We start from the raw sequence: 27,087 nt of genomic DNA, 5'->3' as shown, positions 1-27,087 counted from the left end.
TAGGCATAGGTTTAACAGTTATAAACAACACTAGTTCTTGATGGGACACTTCTGAGACTTTCACATGCATTCCAGTGGCATGCTGTATTTTCTGTGTTGTATCATATCAAATGTCAGTGAAATCCAGTTTGTTTTTAGAGGGCCAATCAATTTTTTAAAAAGTTGGTTGCTGTGTAAGCTTTTTACTTGATGTTTCCTCCTAATGCCTAAGGGGGAGATTCATTAAATACAGGAAAATGATTGAAACAAGAAATTATCTGCAAAGGCTTAAAAGCATAATACAGGAGTCGTTTAACTCGGTTTTTGAAATGGATCGGTTCCAAGTTAACCGTTACCCCTCTCAGACACTTTATTTTGATCTTTTGTAAGTAGGTGCAGTCATTACAACTACACTGTGTTCAGAAGTGTAGGGCTTTTCGTTAAAGGACAAGGCTGGGAGCCTGGGTGCCTGGGTTCAGAGTCTGTCAGGGTATGGTAAATCAGGGTGGCTCCCAAGGATTATTTTAACAAATCTCTTAGCATCAGTTAAGAGTAAGTTGCCTTTGGTTTTGTGGGGTGGAGTTCATCAAGAACTGGGCTTCTGAACACAGTGAATTCTATTTCCAGTTCTGCCATAGATTTCTTGGGCATGTAACTTCACTTCTCTATGCCCTTGATTTCTTCATCGGACTAAAAATATTCATGTTTGTCCAACCTGTTTTCATCCTACTTAGTTACGTTTATCAGGGTTTTTCTAGGTTTGGTTGGTCCTGCCCTAGCACAGGGGGCAGGATATGACTCTCTAAGGTTCCTTTTGTGATTTTGAAGTACAGATGTCTAACATGTTGAAGCACAGACAGAAAAAGCCTTAGTTGTGCATTAAATTTTTGAATGACAGAAAAACTTGTCACTTTCTCTTAAATAGTTTTGGCTGCAGCTGCTTCTGTACAACCACTTGCAACACAATGCTTCCAGCTTTCCAATATGTTTAATCCTCAAACGTAAGTTATTACCTGCCATCTCTCTGTTATACTCTTCTTTCTGACTTTAGTGGGATAATGTGAGAATGAGTTTTTTTGTTGGGGTGGTCTTATTTTCATTCCAAGTACTCACTTGTAAATTTTTCCTTTTGCAGTGAAGAAGAAGCTGGTTGGGATACAGAAATTAAAGATGATGTTATTGAGGAATGTAACAAACATGGAGGAGTTATCCACATTTATGTTGACAAAAATTCAGCTCAGGTACATCTTGTGAGATCTGAAATAAATTTTAGAACTTCTTCTCAAGCTGTAATTGTCCAGGGCTAAGTTATAATGAGAACCTGTCTCAATCCACTAACACCCCAGGCTAAAATGCTTTAGCAATACAGAAACTGCTGTGGACTATGGAATGGCCAATGTTTAGAGCCCTGCAAAATCCATGGATATCTGCAGATATCCACATCCACATGTATAGATGTAGATATCCACCTTATTTGTGCGGATTCAGGTGCAGATACTACATTTTTGTATCGGTGCAGGGCTCTATCAATGTGTCCCTGACTGGTGAAGACTATTGGAGATGATGTGCCTTCTGTGTGAAAATCGTGGGCTAATGCCTTCCCCCTGAGCTAGGATGGCCTCTTTGTTCTCTCTCCTCTCTGCTCAGGATTTGATCCGTGGCTTGGAAAACCCTTCCTTTGATATTCACATGCTGGCTGTCCAACCTGACTCAAATCAGTGAAACAGTCTGGGTTAATGCGCTGATAATGAAGGATACTCAGCAGCTTTTGTACCCTAATCAAACGTCTGTGTGGCTGCTTTTGGGTTCAGATGTTACTCAGTAACTTTGGAGGAGAGGGTTTAAAAGGCAGCTGTGTGTTCCTGTGTCCCTAAACACAACCACTTGACCAAGGATTTGTTTCACTCTAGTTGAGGAATAGCGCACAGGAAATGCTGCGTCAAAAAAACCCCAAACATACAAACTGCAGGATCCAGCTCTTCTGCCTTATAATTTGTCATTACTGTCACCTCCCCAGATTCATACTTGCTACCTAACCTGTCACCTTCCCCTCAGAAAGCCCCCTTGCCTTGCTGTTGTGAAGGGATTGCCCTCACATTTTGTCCAGAGTGAACAGAGGGGATGTTACCTGAGGCAGGGGAAGGGCGTGTCTGCCTGTTTGCAGACATCTTAAAACACATGTTTAGGCAAATGTGAACTGAGTGTTCCTCCATTTCCTGTTGGGGTTGAGCCTGCACAGATCACAAGCTCCAGCCATTTGAGAAAAGGCCGGACCCCATGCCACTGTCCCCTCAAGCAGCAAACTGGAAGAAAAAATAAAATTCAGTTGCTTTTTAACACCTTAATTTAAACTAATGGTAAAACTTTTTGTCACTAATGTATTGGTGTAATGGTGTGGAATTCAAGACTGTTCCAATTCAGACCCGCCATGGCCCTTGTTGAGCTGTTGGGGTTCCGTTCTCAGTTTGGGATTCAAGCTTTGGAAAAAAGTCCGCTGCGTTTAGATTAGATTTCATCCTGATGAAAAATGCCCAGCTCTAGTGTGCTGCCCACTGCTGGAGTGGAGGCCTGGCTAGAAGCTGATGAATTCTAGGCACCCAGTCAGCTAATGGAAATGCAGTAGCTGGAACTGGGTGGGGTGGAGTTGGAGTCTTTTAGAAAGGGGGAGCCAAATGGAGCAATAAGAGGCATGAGCAGTTTCACAAAAACACAGTGACCAGCTCATGAAACGAAATAATTCTGGGACTGTGACCCTGCTGATGGACGGGCCAAATACAATGCTCTGGCTGCAGTCCCCACGCCACAATATGCTGTTCTCTGCTGTATAAAATAAATTACTTGGTAGCTTATCTGCTTGTTTCTAGACTTCCCAGCACTGGCTTTTTTGGAGAAGTGTTGTACGTTTTTATATTAGCTGGACTAGTGTGTAATTTGATAAGTAGAAAACTTCAGTCCTCTTCAGTGCAAACAAGACTCTGTTCACACCTTCCTAGACCCTTCTAATCTCTTCCATCCTCATTTTTGACAGTCTACAATTCCTCACATCTATGAGGAAATACTTGTATTAGAAGCCTTACTTTTTGGGGCACTGAGCTCCAATGAAGTCCTGAAATTAGACACTATGGGTGAAAATAATTGTGTGGGATAATGTACATGATTGGCGTATTGGTATAGAAGGGTGTACAACTTGCTCAGGAAGGATAGGTAGGGGGTTTCTGGGTTAAATTAAACGGGGTAAAAAACAAGGGTGATGTCATGCTAGGGGTCTACGACAGACAACCTACCAAGGCAGAAGAGGTGGATGATGCTTTTTTTTCCAATAGCTAACGATCATCCAAAGCACAGGATTTGGTGGTGATGGGGGACTTCAGCTGTGCAGACATGTTGGGAAAAAGCAGGGCACAGACTATCCAAGAAGTTCTTGGAGTGCATTGGAGATGATTTTTATTTCAGAAGGTTGAGGCGCTACTGTGGTGATACTTATTCTAGATTCTATTTTAACACATAGGGAGGAACTGGTTGACAATTTGAAAGTGGAAGGCAGCGTGGATGAAAGTGATCATGCCATCATAGAGTTCATGATTCCAAGGAATGGTAGAAGGGAGAGCAGCAAAACAGGGACAGTGGATTTCAGGAATACAGATTTTAGTAATTGCAAGAGAGCTGGTAGATAAGGTCCCAAAGGAAGCAAGAATAAGAGGAAAAAAACTGAAGAGTTATTTTTTAAAGGGACATAAAGAGCACAAAAGCAAACTGTTCCACTGCGCAGGAAAGATAGAAAATATGGCAAGAGACCACCTTGGCTTAATCAGATCTTACATGATGTAAAAATCAAAAAGGAGTCATATAAAAAGTGCTTCAGCGAGACTGAACAGAACGGGACATTTAAGTAACCCATCTCTTGCTGTCCATGCCCTGCTTCTGGCAATCAGAGTTTTAGGGAAATCTACAGTGTGGTGTGTTGTATCTGACCATCTTAGTGAATAGCTATTGATAGACCCAGGAGGATAGCTCATTCTTCTTTGAAATTAACATTTCATCTGCTGGAAATGCACAGTTTAATGTATATCCTCATCCTTGAAATGTTGGCAGTAATTTGTAGAAGTTAGTGATTGTCTTGAAGCAGAGGTTATCTTACTCTTAAATGGTATACTCAGAGAAGTAACTAAAAAGGGTTAGGCACGTTTTTTAAAAAATGGAAGTAAAAAGATTTATGCGAAGGCCACAGGTGTTTTTCCCCATGCATATCTACAACAAACTGTATCCGTTACTTTAGCTTTTCTTTTGTGCTAATTCTGCACTAGCAGTTAACAGTCCCCAAATTATGCATATCCCTGCTGACACTGTTGCCAATACCCAGTGAGAAACGTAGATAATTAGGGGGGAAGTTATGATGCATCTCTGACTAACACTGTCTGTTGTTCTAGGGCAATGTGTACGTCAAGTGCCCTTCAATCGCTGCTGCCATTGCAGCTGTCAATGCATTGCATGGACGGTGGTTTGCAGGTGAGTAAAATCTGCTTAGAGACCTGAGTTCTCATTGTTGACTTAAAGATATTAAAAGGCCTTTATCTTTTGGTATAGGTAAAATGATTACAGCAGCATATGTACCTCTTCCGACATACCACAATCTTTTCCCTGATTCCATGACAGCGACCCAATTACTGGTTCCAGTTCGACGATGAAGATGGATTTAGTCAGTTTTGTATATAGCTATTTTTTGGAGGAAGATTTGGAGTTATCTTTTTATTTAGATAAAACTAAAGGAAAAGGTTTAATGTCATTTTGTGTACACTTCCCGTTTTACCTTTAAAAAATAAAAACCGAGTAAGCAGGAATGCAGTGTGCTCATTCTCCCTAACTAGCATTCCCACTGTGTACAAAGCTGTTTGACTTCTTGTTCTGCCTTGTAATTCTTGTACATTTACTGAGGTGTTCTGTAGGACCTGAGAAGTAGCTGATAGAAACAAATTTTCTGTAAAAGGCAGATGGAACATAATATTTTTAATGTTTCACAAGCCTTTCTTTTAATACAGTAATTACATTTTACATCTCACTAAATGTAGGTGGTCTGTTAAAGGTTAATATCTGATAGAATTTATGAAGGGACATATTTAGTGTTTTGTATAAATGGAGAATTCAAAAGGCTACTGGAGGAGCTGATTTTGGTCAACTACACAGCTTGCTTTATGATGAGCAGTAGTTAAGAATGGGAGGATTCAAGCGTTTTATTTCTTGATGGCCATTTTTGATTGATGTATCTGTAAGTTTCTTTGTAAATACTATGTGAGGTATGTCTAGGGTTCCAAACAAAACACACTCTGCATTTCCAGAGAAAAGTTGAATATAGGTAGTGTGCACAGTTTAATGATACTCAGCAAAGCCTAAATAAGTAGAAAATGCAGAAATGTGTTTTGTCTGGTTGCATATATAATCTTTGCTCTTTTTAAGCTCTGTGAGCTCTGAAATATATTTTTGGGTTACTTCAGTGTGTTTGACAAGACAGCTTGATATTTCTATCAAACAAACGACTTTCATATTGCAACAATCTTTGTAAGAACCACTCAAATAAAACTCTTTAAAAAGGCCTCCAGATGCTTTATTTTCAGCTCAGTCTGACTTTAGAACTACAAGGAACATAAATTGAAAACCTGGGCTGAAGACGGTGACATTCTCCTTCAACTGCCAGGAAATGAGCATTACTCTTAAGTGTTTTTCTCAGCAGCTGTAACTTAATGTGTTAATTGCTCGATCATCCTGTAGTTGAGGAGGCTTCAAGATTTTAACTTGGGCAAGGTCAGGGTGGTCCTGGCACTCCTGCCCTATCCCAGCTCTGCCACTGACTCTCTGGATTTGGAAACGTTGTCAGGGATGTTGAGGATTGTTTATCAAGTCTCTGAGACAGACAAGTGGGACGAGTTGCTGCTGCTGTGTCCCTTTAAAAATGCAGAGTGGCAGTGTGAGGGTTGTCCTGAGACTCACAAGGGGACCAGAGACTGAAGCAGTGTCTTTCCCTGTCCCTTTAAGACTGCAGAGCGGCAGCTGGGAGTTTTGCTCAGATGCAGCCTGAGCTGGAAGTGAGCGCTTTGAGCACCCTTCCTTAATGACTACTCAACTAGTAAGTCAATTGATACTTAACATCCTTATTCTGAACCTCAGCAGAGCTCTGTCCCAGGGAGGTAATGTCTAGATCCTGCAGGAGAAGGTGCAGGCTAGTGGCAAGGAAGCAAACAGATGGAAGGCTGGGGACAGTGCTGATAAGTGAGCTAGAAAAAGGGGTGAAGTGTGAGGTGGCAAAGTTAGCACAAGTCCAAAGCTGGCTGCAAAGGGATCCTACAACTGGGTGATTGGGCAACACAATGGCACACAATTCAGTGTTGATTCATGCAAAGCAATGCATATTTGGAAAATTCCAACTATATATAAAAGTCTAAATTAGGTGGTAGCATTGAAAGATCCTGGGAGTCACAGTGGATAGTTAATTTTTTTTAAAGCATTCCATTGCAGCAGCAGTCAAGGTAACAATGTTAGGAACCATTAGGAAAGTGATAGATGAGACGAAAATATATATCATCATCTTGAATGCTGCCTGGAGAAATGGGTGTCCTGTCTGAAGGACATTTTGCAATCCGAAAAGCTGCATTGAAGGGCAACAAAAATGAATGAGGGTTTGGAAGTTTCCCTCTGAGGAGAGATTAAAAATACAGACCATTCTTGGAAGAGATGATTAATGGAGTGGATGATAGAGGCCTACTAAAAATCTTGACGGGAGCTGAAAGTAAATAAGGAAATATTTACTCCATGTAATGCCAGAACTAAGGGTCACCCAATTATATTAATAGGCAGAAGTTTTAAAACAAAGGAGTGTGTGTCAACATGTAAGCCTGTGAAATCTGCTGGGGGGAGATTTTTCTAAACTAAATCTTTCAAAAAAAATTGTTTTGTATTCTAAGTCCACCAATAGCTGGTAATCAGCCGGCTGAGCAGGGATGCTCACTCCCTAACCTGTGTAGTAAGTTGAGGGTTGGTAACATAAAATGAGTAGGCATTAACCATGCACAATTAGTTAATGATACTCAGGAAAGAGCCCCTAGAGACCACAAATCAGATAAGGATCGAAATCACCCAAACAGGGTGACAGCTACACTAATACAGCAAACAGACTTGCTGCAGTGCCACTGCACTTTATGTAAGCCATGGCAATGCGCTGACACCCATTAAATGCCAGCCACTGTGCATATGCCTCCCCCACAGTCAGCTGGTAATTCACCCTCAGAGGTGCACATTTATACACAGGTACAAACAAGCTACACATCACTGACATGAGGTTGCCACCCTCTGTTACCTGGTTATTGAACTTTACCTCGCATAAGAGGGGACTTAGTTACTATTGTTCATATTGTCAACTTAGACCTGGTCCTGAACCTACCTTGGTATGTACTTTATTTTGGGGGAGTAGTTGATACCAAGATGCTTGGTTCCTGTGTCTGGTACTTTTTGGTGTTCTTTATGCTTGACCTCACTTATACTACAGGCAACCCCCAACTTATGACTCCCTGCACTTACAACCATTTTTTCATGCAAGATAGCTCCTAAAACCCCCCAATTTACATCTGCAGCTTACATTTACGACGGTGTACGACACAGGCTCCACGCGTCGTTCCAAAACAGGAAACGCACAAGGTCAGACTCACCAGTCTGCAGCTGCTGCTTGAACTGGGCGCATGTGTCACACCGGCCTTCACTTTTTAGTGTGTTTTGTGCATTATTTGAAGTATTTAGTTTTCCTCAATTTCCATAGTCAATGTTGGTATTTTTTTGGGTGTGAAATGGGTTTCCAGAAACAGGAACCACCATTTATAACATTGCACCTATGGGAAATAAGGATTCAACTTAGGATGGTTCTCCATGAACAAATTAGGTTGTCAGGGTGGGGGGTGGCCTGTGTTTCTTTTAAGCCAACCCTCTTTCCTACCTGCAGTTTCATTGAGCCAAAGTCTTGCTCACTAGATTTCAGACCTTTTAGTCAAGCCTTACGATTTTATCAACCCTCAGCTAATTACACCCTGTTTGCAAGAAGCTGGACTGGGGTGACAGGAGGGATCAGTTAACTATTGTATGTTCTGTTGATTTCACTCATTTAGTGGGAAGAGGGGATAGGTCTAAAAGATAACTTAAAAATTACTTAGAAAAGTGAGATGTTTGTAAGTCACCAGAGCCTGATGAAATGCATCCTAGAATACTCAAGGAGCTGACAGAGGAGGTATCTAAGCTTTTAGCTATCATCTTTGAAAAATCACAAAAGTCAGGAAAGATTCCAGAAAACTGGAAGAGGGCAAACCTAGTGCCACTCTATAAAAAGGGAAATAAGATAACAGACCAGTCCGTTTAACTTCTGTGCCAGGAAAGATAATGAAGTAATTAAGGAATTCATCTGCCAACACCTGGAAGATAAGCTGACGAGTAACAGCCAGCATGGATCTGTAAAGAACAAATCACGTCAAACCAATCTGATTGATAGCTTTCTTTAATAGGATAACAGGCCTTGTGGATGTGGTATACCTAGACTTTAGTAAGGCATTTGATAGTCTCACATGGTATTCTCAATAAACCAGGCAAATACAACCTACATGGGGCTACTATAAGGTGGATACATAACTGACTGGATAACAGATCTCAGAGGACTTATGCCCTTCCAGCAGGATTGTGAACCATTAATAAGTGGGATTCCGCAGGGATCTGTTTTGGGACTGGTTCTGTTCACTATCTTATTCAACAATTTAGATACTGGCATAGAGAGGACAGTTACTAAGTTTGCAGATGATACCAAACTGGGAGGGGCTGCAAGTGCTTTGGAGGATGGGTCGTAATTCAAAAAGATCTGGAGAAATGGTCTGAGGTAAATAGGATCAAGTTTAATAAGGACAGATGCAAAGTGCTCCACTTAGGAAGGAACAATCAGTCTCTCACATACAGAATGGGAAATGACTGTCTAGGAAGGAGTACTGCAGAAAAGGATCTAGGGGTCATAGTGGACCACAAGCTAAATATGAGTCGTCAGCATGATAGTATTGCAAAAAAAAGCAAACATGATTCTGGGATGCATTAACGAACATTGTGAGCAAGACACAAGAAGTCATTCTTCGGTTCTATTCTGTGCTGATCAGGTTTCAGTTCGAGTATTGTGTCCAGTTCTGGGCACCACATTTCAACAAAGATGTGGAGAAAATGGAGAGGGACCAGAGATGAGCATCAAGAATGATAAAAGATCTATAAGACGTGACCTATGAAGGAAGACTGAAATAATTTGGTTTAGTGTGGCAAGAAGACGACCACGGGGGGACATGATAGCGGTCTTCAGGTATCTAAAAGGGTGTCACAAGGAGGGAGAAAAATTGTTCTTCTTGGCCTCTGATAGGACAAGAAGAAATGGGCTTAAATTGTAGCAAGGGAGGTTTAGGTTGGACATTAGGAAAAACTTCCTAACGCTCAGGCTGTGTCTACACTGGGCCACTTATTCCGGAAAATCAGCCGCTTTTCCGGAAACGCTACGCTGCTCCCGCTCGGGCAAAAGTCCTTTTTCCGGAAAAGCTTTTCCAGAAAAGGGCCAGTGTAGACAGCTTTTCCGGAAAAGCAGAAGAAACAGAAAAAAGCGGTTTGGACGGCAGGAGACCCCGTAGAAGCCGCGGACTTCCGCGTAACCCGAGGGCTTAAAGAGCCCGCACGCTGGCAGGAGCCCCCCGGAGACCACCCTTCCCAGCTCTGCCACGTGGCAACTGTGCTGCCCAGCCACTTCAGTGCAGGCATGGCAGCTCCAGGTGGTCGTCAGCCACCGTCACCCGGGGCAGGGGAGGAAGCCCCCAGGGGCCGGAAACGCAGGGCCCCATCCTGGACCCCCAGGGAGCTGGAGACCCTCCTGGACTTGTGGGAGGAGGAGGAGGGTCTCCATGACCTGCAGTCCCACCGCCGGAACGCCGACTTGTACACCCGGCTGGCACGAAACCTGGCCCAGCAAGGCCACCCCAGCCGCAACTGCGAGCAGGTGCGCTCCAAGGTGAAGGAGCTGTGGCTGGGGTACGTGCGGGCCATGGAGGGGAGCGGAGCAGGACCCGATGCCTGCCCCTATTTTGAGAGGCTGCACTCTTTTCTGGGTGAGCCAGCCCCGCAAGCCCCAGCTGTCCCTGTAGACACCTGCCAGCACCCCCCCCATCAACCGTCCCACCGAGCTGGAGGAGGGAGACAACAGTGGCGGCGCTTTGGGAGAGGAGGCCAGCGTTGCCACCCAGCAGGCCTCCTCCAGCAGCTCCTCTGTGGCCGGGGAGGAACCCACTGGTGAGTCTTTGAAGGTTACACTCCCAAAGGGCGGAGGGCGGGGGGGAGGGAGAGCCAGGTCCCCGGAGGGGGGAGAAGGGGAGCATGTCACTCAGGCCACGTGAGCTGCACGCTGCGTAGCATGAGGCAGCAGCACGTGCAACCATGTGCAGCCTGGTGACCGAGCGGCAGGTGGCCGTGGCAGGCAGCTGCAGGGCACGCCTGGGACCGTGCTCCTCGCACACATTCGGCGGGACCAGGGGGAAGGGTGGATGCCGGCTGGAACCGGCCAGGGCCCCAGGGACTCAGCCCAGAGCCCGCAGCTCCACCAAGGGGTGCAGCACAGGGAATGGCACACTGTCCCATGCCTGGCTGTGAGGCACAGCCAGCTGCTCCTGGGATAAGCGCAGTGTCACAGTCCTGTGACCGTGGACCCCCACCGAGCCCCTCACCTGCTCCCAGTGCTTTGACAGGTTCCCCGAGGGAAGTCCCCACTGTGGCCACACCTGTCCCTGGGCTACCAGGCTTGCGGGAGGGATAGTGGGAGGGAGAAGGGCCCCTGAGTTTTGCTGCAAGGATGGGACATCCCCCCACCCAGTCACCCTTCTGGTTCTGTCCAGGAGATATCCCACGCGAGGGGATCTGAGAGCCCAGACCGCCACTGACAGGTGTGCTCCCAGGCACTGCCGTGGGGATGCATCTCGCTCCCTGTCAAACACCACTCATTAGCCCTAAGCTTTTCACAGTGTCCACCGGCAGGGAGTTCCACAGGTGAACACAGCACAAGCACCCTCCCGCCCTGCACAGGGCCAGGATACAGACTGGTGCTTACAATACTGGAGGGAGGACCCTACTCCAGGGGCGGTCCTCCTTGACAACATACAACACGGGAGCGGGAGGGGAACCGAGTGGGCCCAAGCCACAACTGTGCAGTCACCTGGGCTCCGGGGTGGAGGGCATGGAGGTGTGGGGACAGTGGACAGCCTGCCTGACTGACCCGTCCTTTCTTCTCTTCCCTGCAGCGGGACCCAGCACCAGACCCACGACTCCAGCAGCAGCGGCACCCCCAGCTGCCCAAGCCCGGAAGCCCAGGCTCTGACACCGGGACCAGCTGCTTCGGCGTCACGTCACCACGGTGGAGGGGATCCAGACCTCCATTGCGGAGCGTGTGCAGGGGAACCAGGAGTGGCGGCAGGAGGGATGGGCTGCGTTCCTGGAAGAATGCCGCGAGATGCGCGCCACAATGGGCACCCTGACAAAGTCGTCTACAAAGTCCAGATGGGCCGGTCTATGGTAGGGTGCTGATGCCACGCGGTTGCCAGGACCTCCCTGGTGAGGGAGTCCAAGGTGATCTCTGCCTCCTGGTATATGAACGCCAGGGCATATGTACAGGTCCAACAGGGGTCTGAGCAGGTACATGGCCACCCATGGCTCCATGGCAGATAGAGCAGGGCAGAAAAAAGAAGACGCTGGGAAAAGCAGTTGGGGGCCCAAGGGTGGTGTCCCCAAAACTCACAGGGCAACCACCGACCCTGTGAAGGGTGCCAGTCCCTGGCAGAGGTCCCAAGGCACGGGAGCACGAGACCAACAGCTACCTGGCGAGACCCCTTTAACCACGCATCTGGACGGAGCTCCAGCCCCGCCCCCGTAAAGGTCTGGTGGCCTTTGCCCTTTTCAAAATGGTTCCGGGCTTTTGCTTTTCCGGAAAAGCGCGCCGCCAATGTAGACGCGCTTTTCTGGAAAAGCGCATCGTTATCACGGAAACTCCGCGGCCAATGTAGACGCTCCGTTTCTGGAGAAGCTGAAAACGGAATAGTATTCCGTTTTAAGCATTTCTGGAAATTCATGCCAGTGTAGCCGTAGCTTAAGGGTGGTTAAACCCTGGAATAAATTGCCTAGGGAGGTTGTGGAATCCCCATCTCTGGAGATATTTAAAAGTAGGTTAGATAAATGTCTATCAGGGATGGTCTAGATCAGTGGTCTCCAACCATTTTACACCCAAGATCACTTTTTAAGTCTCAGAACAGGCAAAGATCTACTGCCCTGCCCCTTCTTTGAAGCCCCGCCTACATTACATGAGGAAATCTAATGTAAATGTACTGCGCAGGTGCGCAGTTCACAGAGGGCTCAAGAGCTACTCTTAGAGCCCCTGAGATCTACCGGTAGATCGTGATCTACTGGTTGGTGAGCACGGGTCCAGATGGTACTGGGTCCTGCCCTAAGGGCAGGGGACTGGACTGGACTGGACCTCTTGAGGTCTCTTCCAATTCTAGTGTTCTATGAAACAGTTCAAGTATGTCAATTAGTCACTGTCAAAAGTCAGGAAGATTTTGATACCATGTTCTCAGGGATCCTGGGGAGAACCTGTCACAAACCATCAGCTGGAGACAACTCTAGGACTGGTTGGAGAAAGATCTCAGCCTGTGCCCCAAAGGACCTGAGACATGGGAGGTAATACTGAGAATGGAGGGGGCAAAGGAATTACAGCAGTGGTCTCCAACCTTTTTACACCCAAGATCACTTTTTAAGTCTCAGAACAGGCGAAGATCTACTGCCCTGCCCCTTCCTTGAAGCCCCGCCTACATTACATGAGGAAATCTAATGTAAATGTACTGCGCAGGTGCGCAGTTCACAGAGGGCTCAAGAGCTACTCTTAGAGCCCCTGAGATCTATTGGTTGGTGACCACGGAATTACAGAATGAAGGAGCCAGACTACAGTCCTGGTCCCCGAAGCCAATGCCACAGTTCAATTCCATATCAACTTAAGGTCAGTTTGAACACAAAGGTTGGCACTTCAGTAATGCCCGTAGCAGGTGTGACATAGTGGGGGTACCTGGCTGGTTTCTATGCTGCTGGCTCTGGGATAACCCCCACTGGCTGCCGTGGGTACCACGACCCAGCAAAACAGGATGAGTCACTATGCAAACCAGTATGGCCAGACACCCCCCATGGAGAGGAACAAAGGAAGGTGGAATGCTGCCCTGGCTGGGGGCAGGGCTGGAAGAGTGTGGGTTAGTTGCTGTCTGAGAGCATGGAGGAGACAGCCTATGGAAAGGGGCTGGAGTTTAAGGGCCCAGTCTCCCCCATCTCAAGGGGGCCTGAGGCATCCTAGCCCAGCTCTGTGACCAGATTACATCTGTGCTGTGCTGTATCCCTGGAGAGGTAATAAACTTCCTCTATTCCACCGGCTGGTGCAGTCTGTTTGTGCCATTTCTGGGTGCAGGAGACAGGGGACCCCAACGTGCCGTCACAGCAGGTTTCAAACAAAAGGAGGTATCTCTTCACACAGCACAGTCAACTTGTAGACCTCCTTGCTGGAGGATGTTGTGAAGACCAGGACTTGTAACAGGGTTCAGCAGCGTATTGAGAAATGTATGGAGGTCAGGTCCATCAATACATAAGAGTCAGGCAGGGTAAGAATCGTGTCCCTGCCCCCTCAGAAATTGGGCATGGGTGACAGAGAACCATCACATGATCCCTTCTCCTGTTCTGTTTACTCACTCTGGGACATTTGGCTTTAGCCACTGCCAGAAGTCAGTATCCTGAGCTAGATGGAGCTTTGGGCTGACCAAATAGGGCTGTTCTTATGCTACAAGTGGATGAGTGATAGGGTGGCAGTCTTAATAAAGATTAGTGGCAGATCCAGTCTTTGTCCTCAATCTCCTTGGGCCATTTCCACTTTAAAGTGGAGCCTGCCAAGTTAGTCACCTAATAGTGTTCACTTTCGTGCCAGAGGTTAGCTCACTTTGCCAAACCTAACTAGGCCATGCTAGAAGTGATTTATGTAAGAGATCAAAGGTGAGCTGTGCTATTGCAATGAAGCTTTAATGTTGTCAGTACAGCTGAGCTGAATGTCTGTCCTTGCCGACTAGATGTCTCCAGTCCTTTCTCTACACAGCTGCAGATACAGGCAAGGGGGGGGGGGACTGTCCCGCAACTTTGCAGGCACAGTGTTCCCCATCCTATATTTGAGCCTAAAGCTGTTTGCCAGGGAGAAGGTGGCTCACACATCAAAGTGGCTCATGGAAATGCCAGGTAAACTGCTGGGCAGCCCTGTTTCCTAGTCACAGCCCATGTACCTACTTTGCTGTGGCTGTTCTCTCCAACGGTCTCTCACCTCTTGGTGCAAGGCTGGTAGCTGGCACGCTTGTCCCAGAGCTAGGTGCAGCATGGTGCTGGGAAGTAGCATGCAAACATGCTTTTCCCCAAGAGACTGGCAGCTGCTTGAACAAGAAAGCTTTCTGGGCTTGTGAGGCCAGGGATAGGACAGCCCCCAACTGTGCCATGAGCATACCTGCACAGAGCATGCTTTGTCTGAAGAAGGGAAGCTTACAAAGGTGAAAATGGCCATGGAGCAGGGGAAAACTTGACCATGAAGAAGGGACGCTAGAGACTGGTAGGGAGCCAGCTGGGGAAACCCAGTCCCAGACAGTGACTGGCTTTCACTTTCCCATCCCCTTGTTTAAGGAAGATACCCTGCAGCTCTGAGAGAGGCTTTGGCCACCCGCTGTCAGGGCTGAGTCCTTGGCACTGCTCCTCAAGATCATGCAAATAAGTCCTATCTCCAGCAGGGAATAGTGGACATTTCCAGGAGTGGGGATTCCAGCAGAGACCCAGAGGCAAGAGACGGAAGGAACTGAGGGCTGGTCAAGCCCAGGCTGAAAGCCGACACCTATGAGATCACTTGGAACAGACAGCATTATTTAACTGGGGAGCTAATCTGTTCCTGTAGCTATGGGAAGAGTGGAAGGTGTAGGAGGGTGGCTCTTTAATCAGTTTTGCTTTCTACCTTTAAAATGTCAGATTTCAGGTTCTCCTCACCACCTAGGGAAGGACAGTAAGTTCGGTCACTACTAGGCCTGCTGCTTCGTACCAGAGGCTGTGTGGTGTGCAGTAGAAAACCCTGTAGTTAGAATCTGAGAGCACGATTGAAGCCTTATACCAATCTCACTGAGACGGAGAATTTAACTTTCTAGATACCCAAAGGTTTTATTATATTACAGAGGTGGAATGACTGAATTGGGGCATTTGTCTTCGGGTTAAAAACAATCCCATGCTCCAGATTAGCAGCGGATTCCCATGCCAATGGCCATGAATGTCCCAAACGTGCCACCACTTTGCATCATGGTTTTGCCAACTCCGCCCATCAGTTCTCGTCCTCTCATGCCAACCCTGAAAAAGAGGAAACGGTGCAAGGTTCTGCTACTGCAGCAACAATCTATGACAGATGAGACTGGATTTGGCTTCATTCACTTCTAGACTGTATACACCAGCACGTGGGTTGCACGAGCCGCCCTCCAGCCCAGTGGGCCACGACTGTAGCCAAGCCGGTCTCCCAGGATCCGGCAGCGCTGCACACTGAGCTCGTACCGGAGTTTGCGGGAGGTGCGGGCAGGGCCAGGGCAGCAGGCTGGGCGCAGAGGGAGCCGGGCTCTGGGCTCGGCGCGCCCCTCCCCCCGCAGGCAGGAGGCGGCAGTTCGCAGCCCGCCGCTACTCTGGCGAATGGAATGTTTTGTGGCGCCGCGCGGCCCCCGCGCTCCTGGGGCTGTGGAGCGGGGGGGTCCAGCTTGTCCGCCGCCCCCCCGCGCGTGCCCGGGCCCCGCCCCCTACCTGAGGCAGGAGAAGGCGCCGAAGAGCGCGCCCGCCGCCACGCCCACGGCGAAGCCCATCGCGAAGCCCATCTTGACCCGCTCGAAGCAGCTGGGCTGCGCCTGCCCGTAGGGCCCCACGCTCACCGGCATCTGCAAGAGAAGGCGCTGAGGCCCCGCCCACAGCCGGGGGGGGGGCCCCTGGGAACCCGCCGACCCCCCCGGCCCGCGGCCTCACCTCGCTCGCGCCTCCGGCCGCCGCGCCAGCCCCGCCGCCACTTCCGGCGCGCCGCGATGACGCGCGGGGGTGAAAGGTCAGGGGAAGCTTCCGGCCTGGCCGCGCGGAGATGTCGCTGTCGCTGCTGCTGCGGGGGGCGGGGGCGCGCGCGCTCGGCGGCCCGGGGGCCCGGCGGGTGTCGAGGGCGGCGCCGCGCCGGGGTGAGCGCGCCGGGCCGGGCTGGGCGGGGCCCTGGGGCCGATGGGAGCCCCCCCGCCCCTCCGCGAACCCCCCGCCCCAAACTCGGCTCCCCCCTCAGCCCGCCCCCCAAACTCTGCCCCCCAGCTCGCCCCCCTGCCCCCAATCTCTGCCCTCCTCTCAGCCCGACCCCCGCCCCAAACTCTGCCCCCCCAGCCCCCCCCCATGCCTCCCGTGCCCAAACCCTGATCCCTGCACCCCAAGCTCTGCCTCCTGCCCATGCCTCAGCCTCTGCCCCTTCTCAGGCTTCCAGCCTAGAGCCCCCCCCACACTAAGCCCCTGCCCAGCCCAGTGAGGGTGGGTGAGCGAGCCACCAAGTGAAGGGGGCTGCAGGGCGTGGGGCAGGGCCAGGGGAACGTTGGCACCCTGGCCTGTGGGCAGATTTCTCTGGGCCTCGCTTGCCTCCTGTAAAATGGGTCATGCCTCACCTGAGTGTAGTGAATGTCCTGAAGATTGTTGGTGATGGTGGCCATAGAAATACCTCCGGCTGATGAGTGTGGTGAAGCTTCAGGACTCCTGATGTTTCCTTTCATGTACACTGTTGACCTGGGCTGGCTGTGGCCACTTGCCAGAGAACACGGGTGTCTTCCTCCGCTTTCCTAGCAACACAGGCAGTGGTTAGTTCTCCTTCAGCGTGCCAAGTGCGCTGTGTGTTCTCAGTGGACACGTACTCTGCTGACTGTGGTTTCTCCGATGTTCTTTTCCTGAAGCCACTTTCAGCTTCTGTTGTTGCAGTGTTTTGCTTTTTTCCTCTCTCTCCCATTGTGTCCTTCTTTGTACTTTGTGCTTGCTGTGCAGCTATCACTGTCCTGTGTTTTTTTTCCCTTTGTAGAAAAGGGTCTTAGTGAAGAATCCACGCTCCGGCCATTGTATATGGATGTCCAGGCAACTACTTCTCTGGTTAGTAAAATGAAGTGATGCGAACATATGCTGGTGCCCTAGAATGAACCCTGTGGTTGTAACCTGATAGGCTACTTGCCTAATGGGCAAGGTGTGTCCTGGAAATCACAGATTCTGTGATTTCTAGAACTCTCTGTGACGTTGGTTTGTATCAGTCTTGGACTAAAGCTTTTGGTCGCAGCCCCGGGGAGTGGGTGCGCTCTCCTCCTGCAGCTCTCCAGCAGTGCTGGAAGAGGTTCCCTCCCCTGCTGCTCTCAGTGCAGATCTCTCCTGCCCCCACAGCACTTAAGCTCTCATCCCCCACCACTCAAGCTTCAGTCATCTCCTCACCGCCATTATTTTTAGTATTTTATTTACAGCCTTCTGTGAATGTTGTTACTTTTACTACAAGTAACCATGACACAATCTTAACAATGAGAAATGCAGACTTCAATAAGTGAGTCCAAATGCTCATGAGTATAAGAACATAAGAACGGCCGTAGTGGGTCAGACCAAAGGTCCTTCTAGCCCAGTATCCTGTCTGCCGACAGTGGCCAGCACCAAGTGCCCCAGAGAGGGTGGACCGAAGACAATGATCAAGCGATTTGTCTCTTGCCATCTCTCTCCAGCCTCTGACAAACAGAGGCCAAGGACACCATTTTATCCCTTGGCTAATAGCCTTTTATGGACCTAACCTCCATGAAATTATCTAGCTTCTCTTTAAACTCTATTATAGTCCTAGCCTTCACAGCCTCCTCTGGCAAGGAGTTCCACAGGTTGACTACGCGCTGTGTGAAGAAGAACTTCCTTTTATTAGTTTTAAACCTGCTACCCATTAATTTCATTTGGTGTCCTATAGTTCTTCTATTTAGGGAACTAATCAATAACTTTTCTTTATCGGCCCTCTCCACACCACTCATGATTTTATAGACCTCTATCATATTCCCCCCTCAGTCTCCTCTTTTCTAAACTGAAAAGTCCCAGTCGCTTTAACCTCTCCTCATATGGGACCCGTTCCAAACCCCTAATCATTTTAGTTGCCCTTTTCTGAACCCTTTCCAAGGCCAAAATATCTTTTTTGAGGTGAGGAGACCACATTTGTACACAGTATTCAAGATGTGGGCGTACCATAGTTGTATACAGGGGCAGTAAGATATTCTGTGTCTTATTTTCTGTCCCTTTCCTAATAATTCCTAGCATCCTATTTGCCTTTTTTACCGCCGCTGCACAGTGCGTGGAAGTTTTCAGAGAACTGTCCGCGATAACTCCAAGATCTCTTTCCTGATTTGTCGTAGCCAAATTAGCCCCCATCATACTGTACGTATAGTTGGGGTAATTTTCCCGATGTGCATTACTTTACACTTATCCACATTAAATTTAATTTGCCATTTTGTTGCCCAATCACTCAGTTTGGTGAGATCTTTTTGGAGTCCCTCACAGTCTGCTTCTGTCTTGACTATCCTAAACAGTTTTGTATCATCTGCAAACTTTACTACCTCACGGCTTACCCCTTTCTCCAGATCATTTATGAATAAGTTGAAAAGGATTGGTCCCAGGACTGGCCCTAAGGGGACACCACTAGTTACCCCTCTCCATTCTGAAAATTTACCATTTCTTCCTAACCTTTGTTTCCTGTCTTTTAACCAGTTCTCAATCCAAGAAAGGACCTTCCCTCTTATCCCATGGCCATGCAATTTACACAAGAGCCTTTGGTGAGGGACCTTGTCAAAGGCTTTCTGAAAATCCAAGTATACTATATCTACTGGATCCCCCTTATCTGCATGTTTGTTAACCCCTTCAGAGAACTCTAACAGATTAGTAAAACAGGATTTCCCTTTACAGAAACCATGTTGACTTTTGTCCAACAAATTATGTTCTTCTACATGCTTCACAATTTTATTCTTTAGTATTGTTTCGACTAATTTGCCCGGTACTGAAGTTAGACTTACCGGTCTGTAATTGCCAGGATCGCCTCTAGAACCCTTTTTAAATATTGGTGTCACGTTGGCTACCTTCCAGTCATTAGGTATGGAAGCCGATTTAAAGGATAGGTTACAAACCACAGATAATAGCTCAGCAATTTCCCATTTGAGTTCTTTTAGAACCCTTTGATGAATGCCATCTGGTCCCGGAGTTTGTTAACGTTAAGTTTTTCTATTTGTTCCAAAACCTCCTCTAATGACACTTCAATCCGGGACAGTTCCTCAGGTTCATCACCCACAAAGGACGGTGCAGTTTCGGGAATCTCCCCAACGTCCTCAGCCGTGAAGACTGAAGCAAAGAAATCATTTAGTTTCTCCGCAATGGCTTTATCGTCCTTGATTGCTCCTTTTATAGTTCGAACATCTAGGGGACCCACAGGTTTTTTAGCAGGCTTCCTGCTTCTAATGTACTTAAAAAACATTTTGTTATTTCTTTTTGAGTTTTTGGCTAGCTGTTCCTCAAAATCTTTTTTTGCTTTTCTTATTACATTTTTACACTTGATTTCCCAGTATCTGTGGGGGAAAAGCTGTTTTTTCAGTACTCTCTGAGGGAGAATGAACCCTTTGTAACAAAGTCCAATATCTAGTCTTCCTCATTCATTCTTGATGTGTCATTCCTTCCCACAATCACTCCATCTGTTAGTTTTCTTCTCTTCCCGCATCAGACTCAAGCTTCTTGTTCTCATAATGAACATAATCTCACCCCCAACTACATCTTGGCTTTCCCCATCATTCGCTCTTTCTCACTACACATGAAAGCTACGTCTACATTGTACTGTCTTGTGCAAGAACATATACAAATGAGCCGCCGTTTTTGCGCAAAAACCATTCTGCCTGAAAATAAGTGGCAGAAAGGCTCTTGCGCGAGAGAGGGTTTTTGCGCAACAAGGAGTATAGATTGCTCCTTCTTGTGCAAAACCCCGTGTGCAAAATGGCAGCTCATTAACTATGCAAGAGGCGCGGCGATATCGCCACACCTCATTTGCGTATGTTCTTGCACAAGAGAGCGCAATGTAAACGTAGCTGGAGGGACTGAGAAGAGACGGTCTTATTTGTGCTTAAAAAAGAGTCCAGTAGTTTACCCAGTTTAAGGCACTCACCATCTTTTTTGTGGTCACTGTGATAAGCATTACTATTCAGTGCTGCATCAAACCAGCTTTAGGGTAGTATGCAACTAAAATTCTATCGTTGTACCTCAGTAACAGTTGAGAAGTGGGTCTTTGTCTGAAAGTCCAGTCTTCTTCCTTCAGCATAAATGTATTATGGCCAGAATGTCTTTCATCAACATTTAGATATTGTGAGGGTTAATAATTAGAAACCTCTTAATATTCCTGGGGAAAAGGTAAAATAAATGCACCTTATGGTGGTGGCTATCATCAAGTACTGTCTAATCATGTCATTTGAATTAAATAAATCTGCAGCGATGAAGAGCCATCTTAGATAAAACATAAAATGTTTCAGAATTGTTTGCTGCTCACTGGATAGGTTAATACAGAGCATATGCAAAATGTTTGTGCATTCACAGTAGTTTGGAATACGCTGGCAGCTGGCCTGGGATAAAGTGACACATATGTCAAGGGCAGGGAACCTTTTTTTGGTTGAGAGCCACTGATCCAAAGAAAAATCATTCAGGGGTCATAGACGAGTAAGAAGAATCAATAACAAAGAAAACAAACCCCTCAGGGGCCTGGCCCTGGAGAAACAACGAACAAACAAAACCAAACCCCTCACTGACCTCAGGGTGGAAAGACTCCTAGACACACTCAGGATGTCAGGACTCCCTTACGCGCCATCTCTGTGGGCCCAGATCTGGCCCCTGGCTTCCCTTGATCCTGCCCTAGGCAAGGCTTTGGGCTTCCCTTCCCACTGCCGTGGGCGAGCCAGTGCTAGTGCTCTAGTCCCAAAGGTGGTGCTGAGGCAGGGAGACTTGCAGCAGGGCTGGAGTGCTATCACTGGCTTGCCCTGCTGGTAGGGGTGTGGGCCCTGAGTCAGCTTCACTGCGGGCCAGACCAAGTAAAGCCAGGGACCAGATCTGGCCTGCAGGCTGTAGGTTCCCCTCCTCTGGCTTATCTATTGCAGGGGAAAGGAGGAGGAACAACAAACTGCTTTTAACAATTGCTTCTTGTCTTCTAGGACCCCAGAGTTCTGGACAGCATGCTCCCTTATCTAATGCACTACTATGGCAACCCCCATTCCAGGACTCATGCCTATGGCTGGGAGAGTGAGTCTGCTATGGAACGAGCCAGGCAGGTGAGGCTTCTCAGAGCCTGTCTAAGTTTACGTGCGCCAATCCCCATCTTTCTGGTGTAGCTCCTAGTAGGTGAGACTTGGTAACTTGATCTCTAGCAGCATAAGTGTTTCCCATGTGAGGTCTAGTTTGGCAAACTCAAAATGAAACATGTTTTATACTAAAGCAATTTAAGTGGTAGAATTAAATGACTTGGGGGTGAAGTGAGGCTTTCCAAAGCTGCTCGGGGGTTTGAAAGCAAATGGCACTTGTCATAAATCCCTATGGCGCCTTTGAAAACCTCCCTCTCAGGCATGTATCTGCCATTTCAGTAACTACTGTTTTCACATTCTAGGTCAATGGATTTTTGCCTTGCTGTGAAAGTTTAGGGCTGTATTTTGGTTGCCTCTGGGACATACTGAATATTGAATACACTGAATGTTTCTTGCATTTTCCCCTTCTTTTCAGGAGGATTTATGTTCACAAGTAATAGTCTTGAATGCAGATAGCCTATGCAAACCCCCCGCCACACTAGACGAGGAAGTATACAAGTGCAATGTCATTTCTTAAGATAGAATCTATCTACCCTGTCCAGGCTGGGCTAGTATTGGAGTGGTGGAGATGCTGTGCGTATTCTGTTTGTGATGAACCCCTTCTCATTCTTAAAGTAGGATATCATATTTTTCTTTCTCTTTAAACAGCAAGTTGCGTCGTTGATAGGAGCAGATCCTAGAGAGATTATTTTTACCAGTGGAGCTACAGAATCAAATAATTTAGCAATTAAGGTAAATAATTGCTGGTTTATAAAACAAATGATATATACGAAATTACTTTGAATCTATAATGATTTGGTGTTAAAGACCTGTTGTTAACCTGCCAGTGATCCATTTGTGGTTCTGAACTGTTAATAAATTGACAGTGATTTTAGTCAAGATCGTTGTTTGTTGACCAGCTTGTGAAATGAAGGCATGGACTGCTGTGCCCCAGCATTACTGCAGGGAGTGGTGAGCAGGAATGGGCTGGTCATGACCCATGCTTTGGCAGAGGAGCCATACTTAGCCTGTTCTGTAAAATGAAGAAATCTTTGAACTGTAGTGAAATCCCCACAGTTAACCTTGATGTCCCAGAAATTCCTTTGGGCCTGAAATTGTCCATCCTCGTTTTAGAGCACAGGGGAGTCGCCCCTCCACCCCCTTCAACCTTAACTGTTTTTGATATGCATGTGGGGATTAAAACTCCTTTTGTCCCAGATGTGCCAGATGAAGTTTTATGTTCCATATAACTCAAATCTTGGTCATAAAGAGTGGCAGAAATCTTGATTATCAAGCTTTTCCCAAAGTGTTCGATCCTTTAAAGCATAGGTGAATATTTTCCTTACTAATATTTAGAATATTTTTTATTCTACAGTATCTCACTCCAAAGAAGCAGAAAATTATAAATCCTTTCATAATAAATATTCCAGAATTCAAAGCTATATATTTAGGTAGCAATTGTAAATAACTAAATGGTCTAGTTTAGTGCAAATAACATTGGTAGATTATAATTGAGTAAATGATTAGAAAGAGTGGTGATGTGTGTTGCCTCTAAGCCAGGGCTACTCAACTTTGGAACCCCGGCGGGCTACAATGAACTCACAGCACATGCCAAGGGCCACAACTTAAGTGTGGTTGCATATACATGCAAATATCTATGCAAATAGCTGCATTCACACTGATGGGCATGTATACAAAGATTAAGCCTTAAGCCACGGTGCCAGACTCAAACATGGCCCGTGTGAGCCAGTCCACTTGTGTCTTTCAGTGCTCACCCCACCTGGGAAATGCGTCACCGTTGTGGAGCGTGTTCCCAGTGGAGGCCATGTTCAAGGGTTCCCACCCACAGGCCGCATGTTGAGCCCTGCATAAACACAAATCTCACTGTAGGCTGCAAACAAATAGGCCACATGAGGCGCACGGGCCCAGTTTTGAGTAGCCCTGCTCTAAGCTGAGGGGCAGGGCAGATTCACAGATGATTAATCTGCCCTACCCGGTCAGAAGCTCAAGGCTCTGTGCATGGAGCTGACTGACTGGACAGGGCCGACGAATCACCTGTGAAGCTGTGCGGCCGTGCAGCTTAGAGGGAGCACTGGTGGGGATTGTCTTAAGAGGGCTGGAATGTGGGGTTATTGCCTCCCTGCTTCTTCAGGTTGAATGTTTCTTTGCACAGAATCACCCCGTGAGTAAGGCTCACAAGAATGTTGTGGCTGATTCTCTTCATGAGAGAGTCTCCCATTAGCCATTTCAGACCGTGTCATGCCAAGAGATGCCGAGGGAAACTTTTTTGCTTGGTGTCAGGTGCCTTTGAATATATGTAAATGACTCCTGTTAAGCAATTTTATGGCAGTTTTATTTTTCATTTAATGTGAATGCCAGGGTGTTGCAAGATTCTATAAATCCAGAAAGAAGCATATTATTACAACTCAGACAGAACACAAGTGTGTGCTGGACTCTTGCCGTTATTTAGAGGCTGAAGGCTTTCGTATCACATACTTGCCTGTTAAAAGAAATGGGCTCATAGACTTAAAGGTAAGTTGCTTGTTGGCAAACATAAAAATTCTCCATTTAGATCCGTTTTCACTGTGAGCTGCACACTTGTGCATTGCTCAGTAGAGATTCAAATATGGCCCAGCTGATTGTCAGAGTACCCACATTTGTGCTTTCTGTTTCTACTGGTGGTGCACATTCACACATGCTTCAGTGCACATAAAATTATTTCGCATGTGAATGGGAAAGATTAGCAGAAACATAGAGCACTATTATCTTACAGGGCTCAGCTTACACAAAAACAATATTCTCTATGATCTGTTCCTAATGCCTAAAAGACAAAAGAATGGAAGTGAAAGGACTATCAGCCAAGTGAAAGGACCATCAGATGAAAGCATTTCCAGTGTCTAACATTTGTTTTGGATTTCTTTTAACACAGAGTAGTCTGAAGCTTAATGCATGTGGTTTTTAATGTTTGAGTGTTAACAAAAGAATTCCATTGACACAATGGTATTGATAACTTTTATGCTGCCACCATAGTTTAAATTGACACAATGACAATTTAGTATGAAGTGGTTTCATACACTGAATGTCTGCTGTGGTACCAGAGCAGGGGTGGGCAATAATTTTTAAAGGCCTCTTCATGAATTTTGGTATGTGGTCACAGACCAGCTCCACCCCTTGAAGGGGCGAAGCTTGGGGTAGCAGAGGCAGGGCTGGGGACAAGCCTCCCTTCAGAATTGTCTGGGGCCAGAGGCTTTGAATTAACACATCAAGGGGCTTGCAGCTCCAGCCCTGGCTGAGGTAGCGTTGAGTTTGGGAGCCATGAGCCATTCCTATTGCCTGATCTGCTGCTTCTGCCCCTCTGAGAGAGCAAGTGCACCCCCCCTTCCCCAGCTGATCAGCTGAGCTCCCTGCCTGCGTGGGGGAGCTCTGAACCTGTGCGTGGGGCTCAGAAAAGGGCTGTGCGGGCGACCAGCCTACCGGGAACCTTTATTGTAGCCCATATTAACAGAGTGTGACTCAGTTGCCCTCTACTGTTCGGTATGCATTGAAAGGGGCGGTGTGTATGCATGAGCAGGTTCCTTTTTTCTAACTGAGCATGGAGGAGTTTCGACCTTTCACATATGTTGTTCTCTCCTCTCAAGGTTTCCTTCTGTTACTGTGCTATTGCTCAAGTAACAGGGAAGCTAGCGGGTGTTTCAGAGAGTGCAAATGAGCTTTTTGGTACTTGTTTGGTCTGTTCCCTTTTGGGTTTGGTTCCCTCCTTTGCCTAGGACTTGGGCAAAAACCAGATAATTTCCATTGGGTTTCATCAGCTCTACTTCCCTAACTTTGGAGTTTATATGACACCAATGATTTCCTTGGGCCTGTGCCAAACTAATCTCTTATGTGGTATTGGAATTCCACTTGACTCATGCTAGGAATTGACCCGTATCACTTCCCCTTTTCCTCCCACCCATCCACAACTTCTTTTTGGTAAAGTGTTGCTCCCTTGGCTTCTTCCTGAAACTGACAAAGCATCTGGGTGTATAGGCACATAAACAGTGGTAGGAACATACAACGGACTGCTGACCAGGATGGTTACTGTGCCTGCAAAATATACAGGGAGATTAGAGGCTGTAAAATGTATAATAATAAGGGATTTTTATTATATCCATATTGACTGGGCACTGCTGCCTCAGGGTGGGATGCAGAGGTAAAGTTTCTAGTCACCATAAATGACTAGTTGGAGCAGCTATTCCTGGAATCTACAAGACATAAGAGACTGTTCTTGTGCATGGAGGACTAAATCAAGAGCTGATCCAAGAGGTGAACATAGCTGAATTGCTCAGTAATAACAATCATCATGTAGTTCAATTTAACATCCTTGTTGGGGGAATAGCAAAGAAATCCACCACAGTAGCATTTACCTTCAAAAAGGGAAACTACACGAAAATGAGGAAGCTAGTTACATGGCAATTGTAAGGCACAGGCACATGAGTGAAATGCCTACAAGCTGCATGAAACTTTTAAAAAATACCATAGTAGAGGCTCAAAGTATATTTACACCTTAAATAAAAAAACAGAGGACCAAAAAAATGCCACTGTGGATAAACAGCCAAAAAGGCAAGTAAAGAGACAAAAAGATATCTTCTAAAAATTGGAATACAATCCTACTGAGGAAAATGAAAGGAGAGCAAATTCTCGAGTCAAGTATAATTGGGCATGTGAAACAAGAATTGGAAGAGCCACTAGCTGAAGGCAGAAAAACAAAAAGATTAAGGACACTAGAAGCAAGAAACTCTCCAAACAATCAGTGAGCCCACTGGCTGATGGAGGTGCTAAAGAAGCCTCAAAGAAAACCAGGTTGCTGTGGAGGAGCTATATGAATTCTTTCAAATGGCCTTCACCGCAGAGGATGCGGAGGAGGTTCTCACACTTGAACCATTCTCTCCACATGGCACATCTGAGGAATTAGCCCAGAGTGAGGGGTCCGTAGAGGAGGCTTTGGAACAAATTGATAAACTAACCTTTAACAAGGCACCAGGACCAGATGGCATTCTTCCCAGAGTTCTGAAGGAACTCAGAGGTGAACTGACAGAACTACTACCTGTGGTTTGTAATTGGGTGTTTAAATTATCTTGTCTACCAGATGATTGGCAAATAGCTAATGTGATGCTGATTCATAAAAAACAGGCATCTGAGGCAGTCCTGGCTATTACAGATTAGTAAACCTCGCTTCAGTATTGCAAATGTTGGTTGAAACTCTAGTAAAGAACAGAATTCTCAGACACAGATAGTATGGTGGAAAACATTCAGCATGGCTTTTGTAATGGGAACTCATGCCTCGCCAGTCCATTAGAATTCTCTGCCTAGGTCAACAAACATGGATGAGGTTGATTGATTGGATATCTAGTGTATTTGGACTTTCAGGAAGACTTTGACAAGGTCTTTCAACAACAGCTCTTCAGGAAGGTAAGGAGTCCTGGGAAGGGTCTCTCCTGGATCAGTAACTGGTTAAAAGATAGGAAGCAGTGAGTAGGAATAAATGGTCATTTTTCGTAGAATTATGGAACTAGAAGGACCCTCGAGAGGTCAGCAAGTCCAGTCTTCCTACATTGATGGCAGGACCAAGCACCAA

General features: G+C 46.9%; 3 protein-coding genes across 5 annotated transcripts in view; 2 read left to right on the top strand and 1 right to left on the bottom strand.

Annotated features, from left to right (window-relative positions):
* RBM39 (RNA binding motif protein 39) overlaps positions 1-5,567 on the top strand; it is a 48,927-nt gene extending 43,360 nt beyond the window's left edge. For both annotated transcript variants that reach the window (XM_075901469.1, XM_075901468.1), the window contains exons 14-17: positions 905-980; positions 1,115-1,220; positions 4,407-4,485; positions 4,564-5,567. In XM_075901469.1, the coding sequence (XP_075757584.1) occupies positions 905-980; positions 1,115-1,220; positions 4,407-4,485; positions 4,564-4,664 (362 nt within the window). In that variant the 3' untranslated portion in view covers positions 4,665-5,567. The remainder of the gene's footprint in view (positions 1-904; positions 981-1,114; positions 1,221-4,406; positions 4,486-4,563) is intronic.
* A 9,686-nt stretch (positions 5,568-15,253) lies between these two features.
* ROMO1 (reactive oxygen species modulator 1) lies at positions 15,254-16,257 on the bottom strand. The gene is made up of 3 exons (XM_075901472.1): positions 16,117-16,257; positions 15,901-16,031; positions 15,254-15,462 (listed from the first exon to the last, which is right to left on the bottom strand). The coding sequence occupies exons 2-3, from the start codon at positions 16,029-16,031 to the stop codon at positions 15,354-15,356; spliced, it is 240 nt and encodes a 79-aa protein (XP_075757587.1). The 5' UTR covers positions 16,117-16,257; the 3' UTR covers positions 15,254-15,353.
* Positions 16,139-27,087, top strand: part of NFS1 (NFS1 cysteine desulfurase) — a 35,697-nt gene continuing 24,748 nt past the window's right edge. The window contains exons 1-5 of one of the 2 annotated variants that reach the window (XM_075901471.1): positions 16,139-16,192; positions 17,186-17,253; positions 21,348-21,464; positions 22,143-22,226; positions 23,853-24,005. In XM_075901471.1, the coding sequence (XP_075757586.1) occupies positions 17,227-17,253; positions 21,348-21,464; positions 22,143-22,226; positions 23,853-24,005 (381 nt within the window). In that variant the 5' untranslated portion in view covers positions 16,139-16,192; positions 17,186-17,226. Of the gene's footprint in view, positions 16,317-17,185; positions 17,254-21,347; positions 21,465-22,142; positions 22,227-23,852; positions 24,006-27,087 lie in introns of both variants that reach the window. The other variant, XM_075901470.1, reaches the window with a different exon arrangement.

The sequence above is a fragment of the Pelodiscus sinensis genome, chromosome 18 (assembly GCF_049634645.1).
Source record: "Pelodiscus sinensis isolate JC-2024 chromosome 18, ASM4963464v1, whole genome shotgun sequence".
NCBI classification, from domain to species: domain Eukaryota; kingdom Metazoa; phylum Chordata; order Testudines; family Trionychidae; genus Pelodiscus; species Pelodiscus sinensis.
This window is presented reverse-complemented; position numbering and strand designations above follow the sequence as displayed.

What these genes read in the sequence shown, in the direction of transcription:
- ROMO1 (XM_075901472.1), bottom strand. Translation starts at nt 16,031, where the DNA reads ATGCCGGTGAGCGTGGGGCCCTACGGGCAGGCGCAGCCCAGCTGCTTC. An exon ending in GGCGCCTTCTCCTGCCTCAG is followed by an intron (nt 15,463 to 15,900) that starts GTAGGGGGCGGG and finishes CCTCTTTTTCAG; the next exon opens with GGTTGGCATGAGAGGACGAG.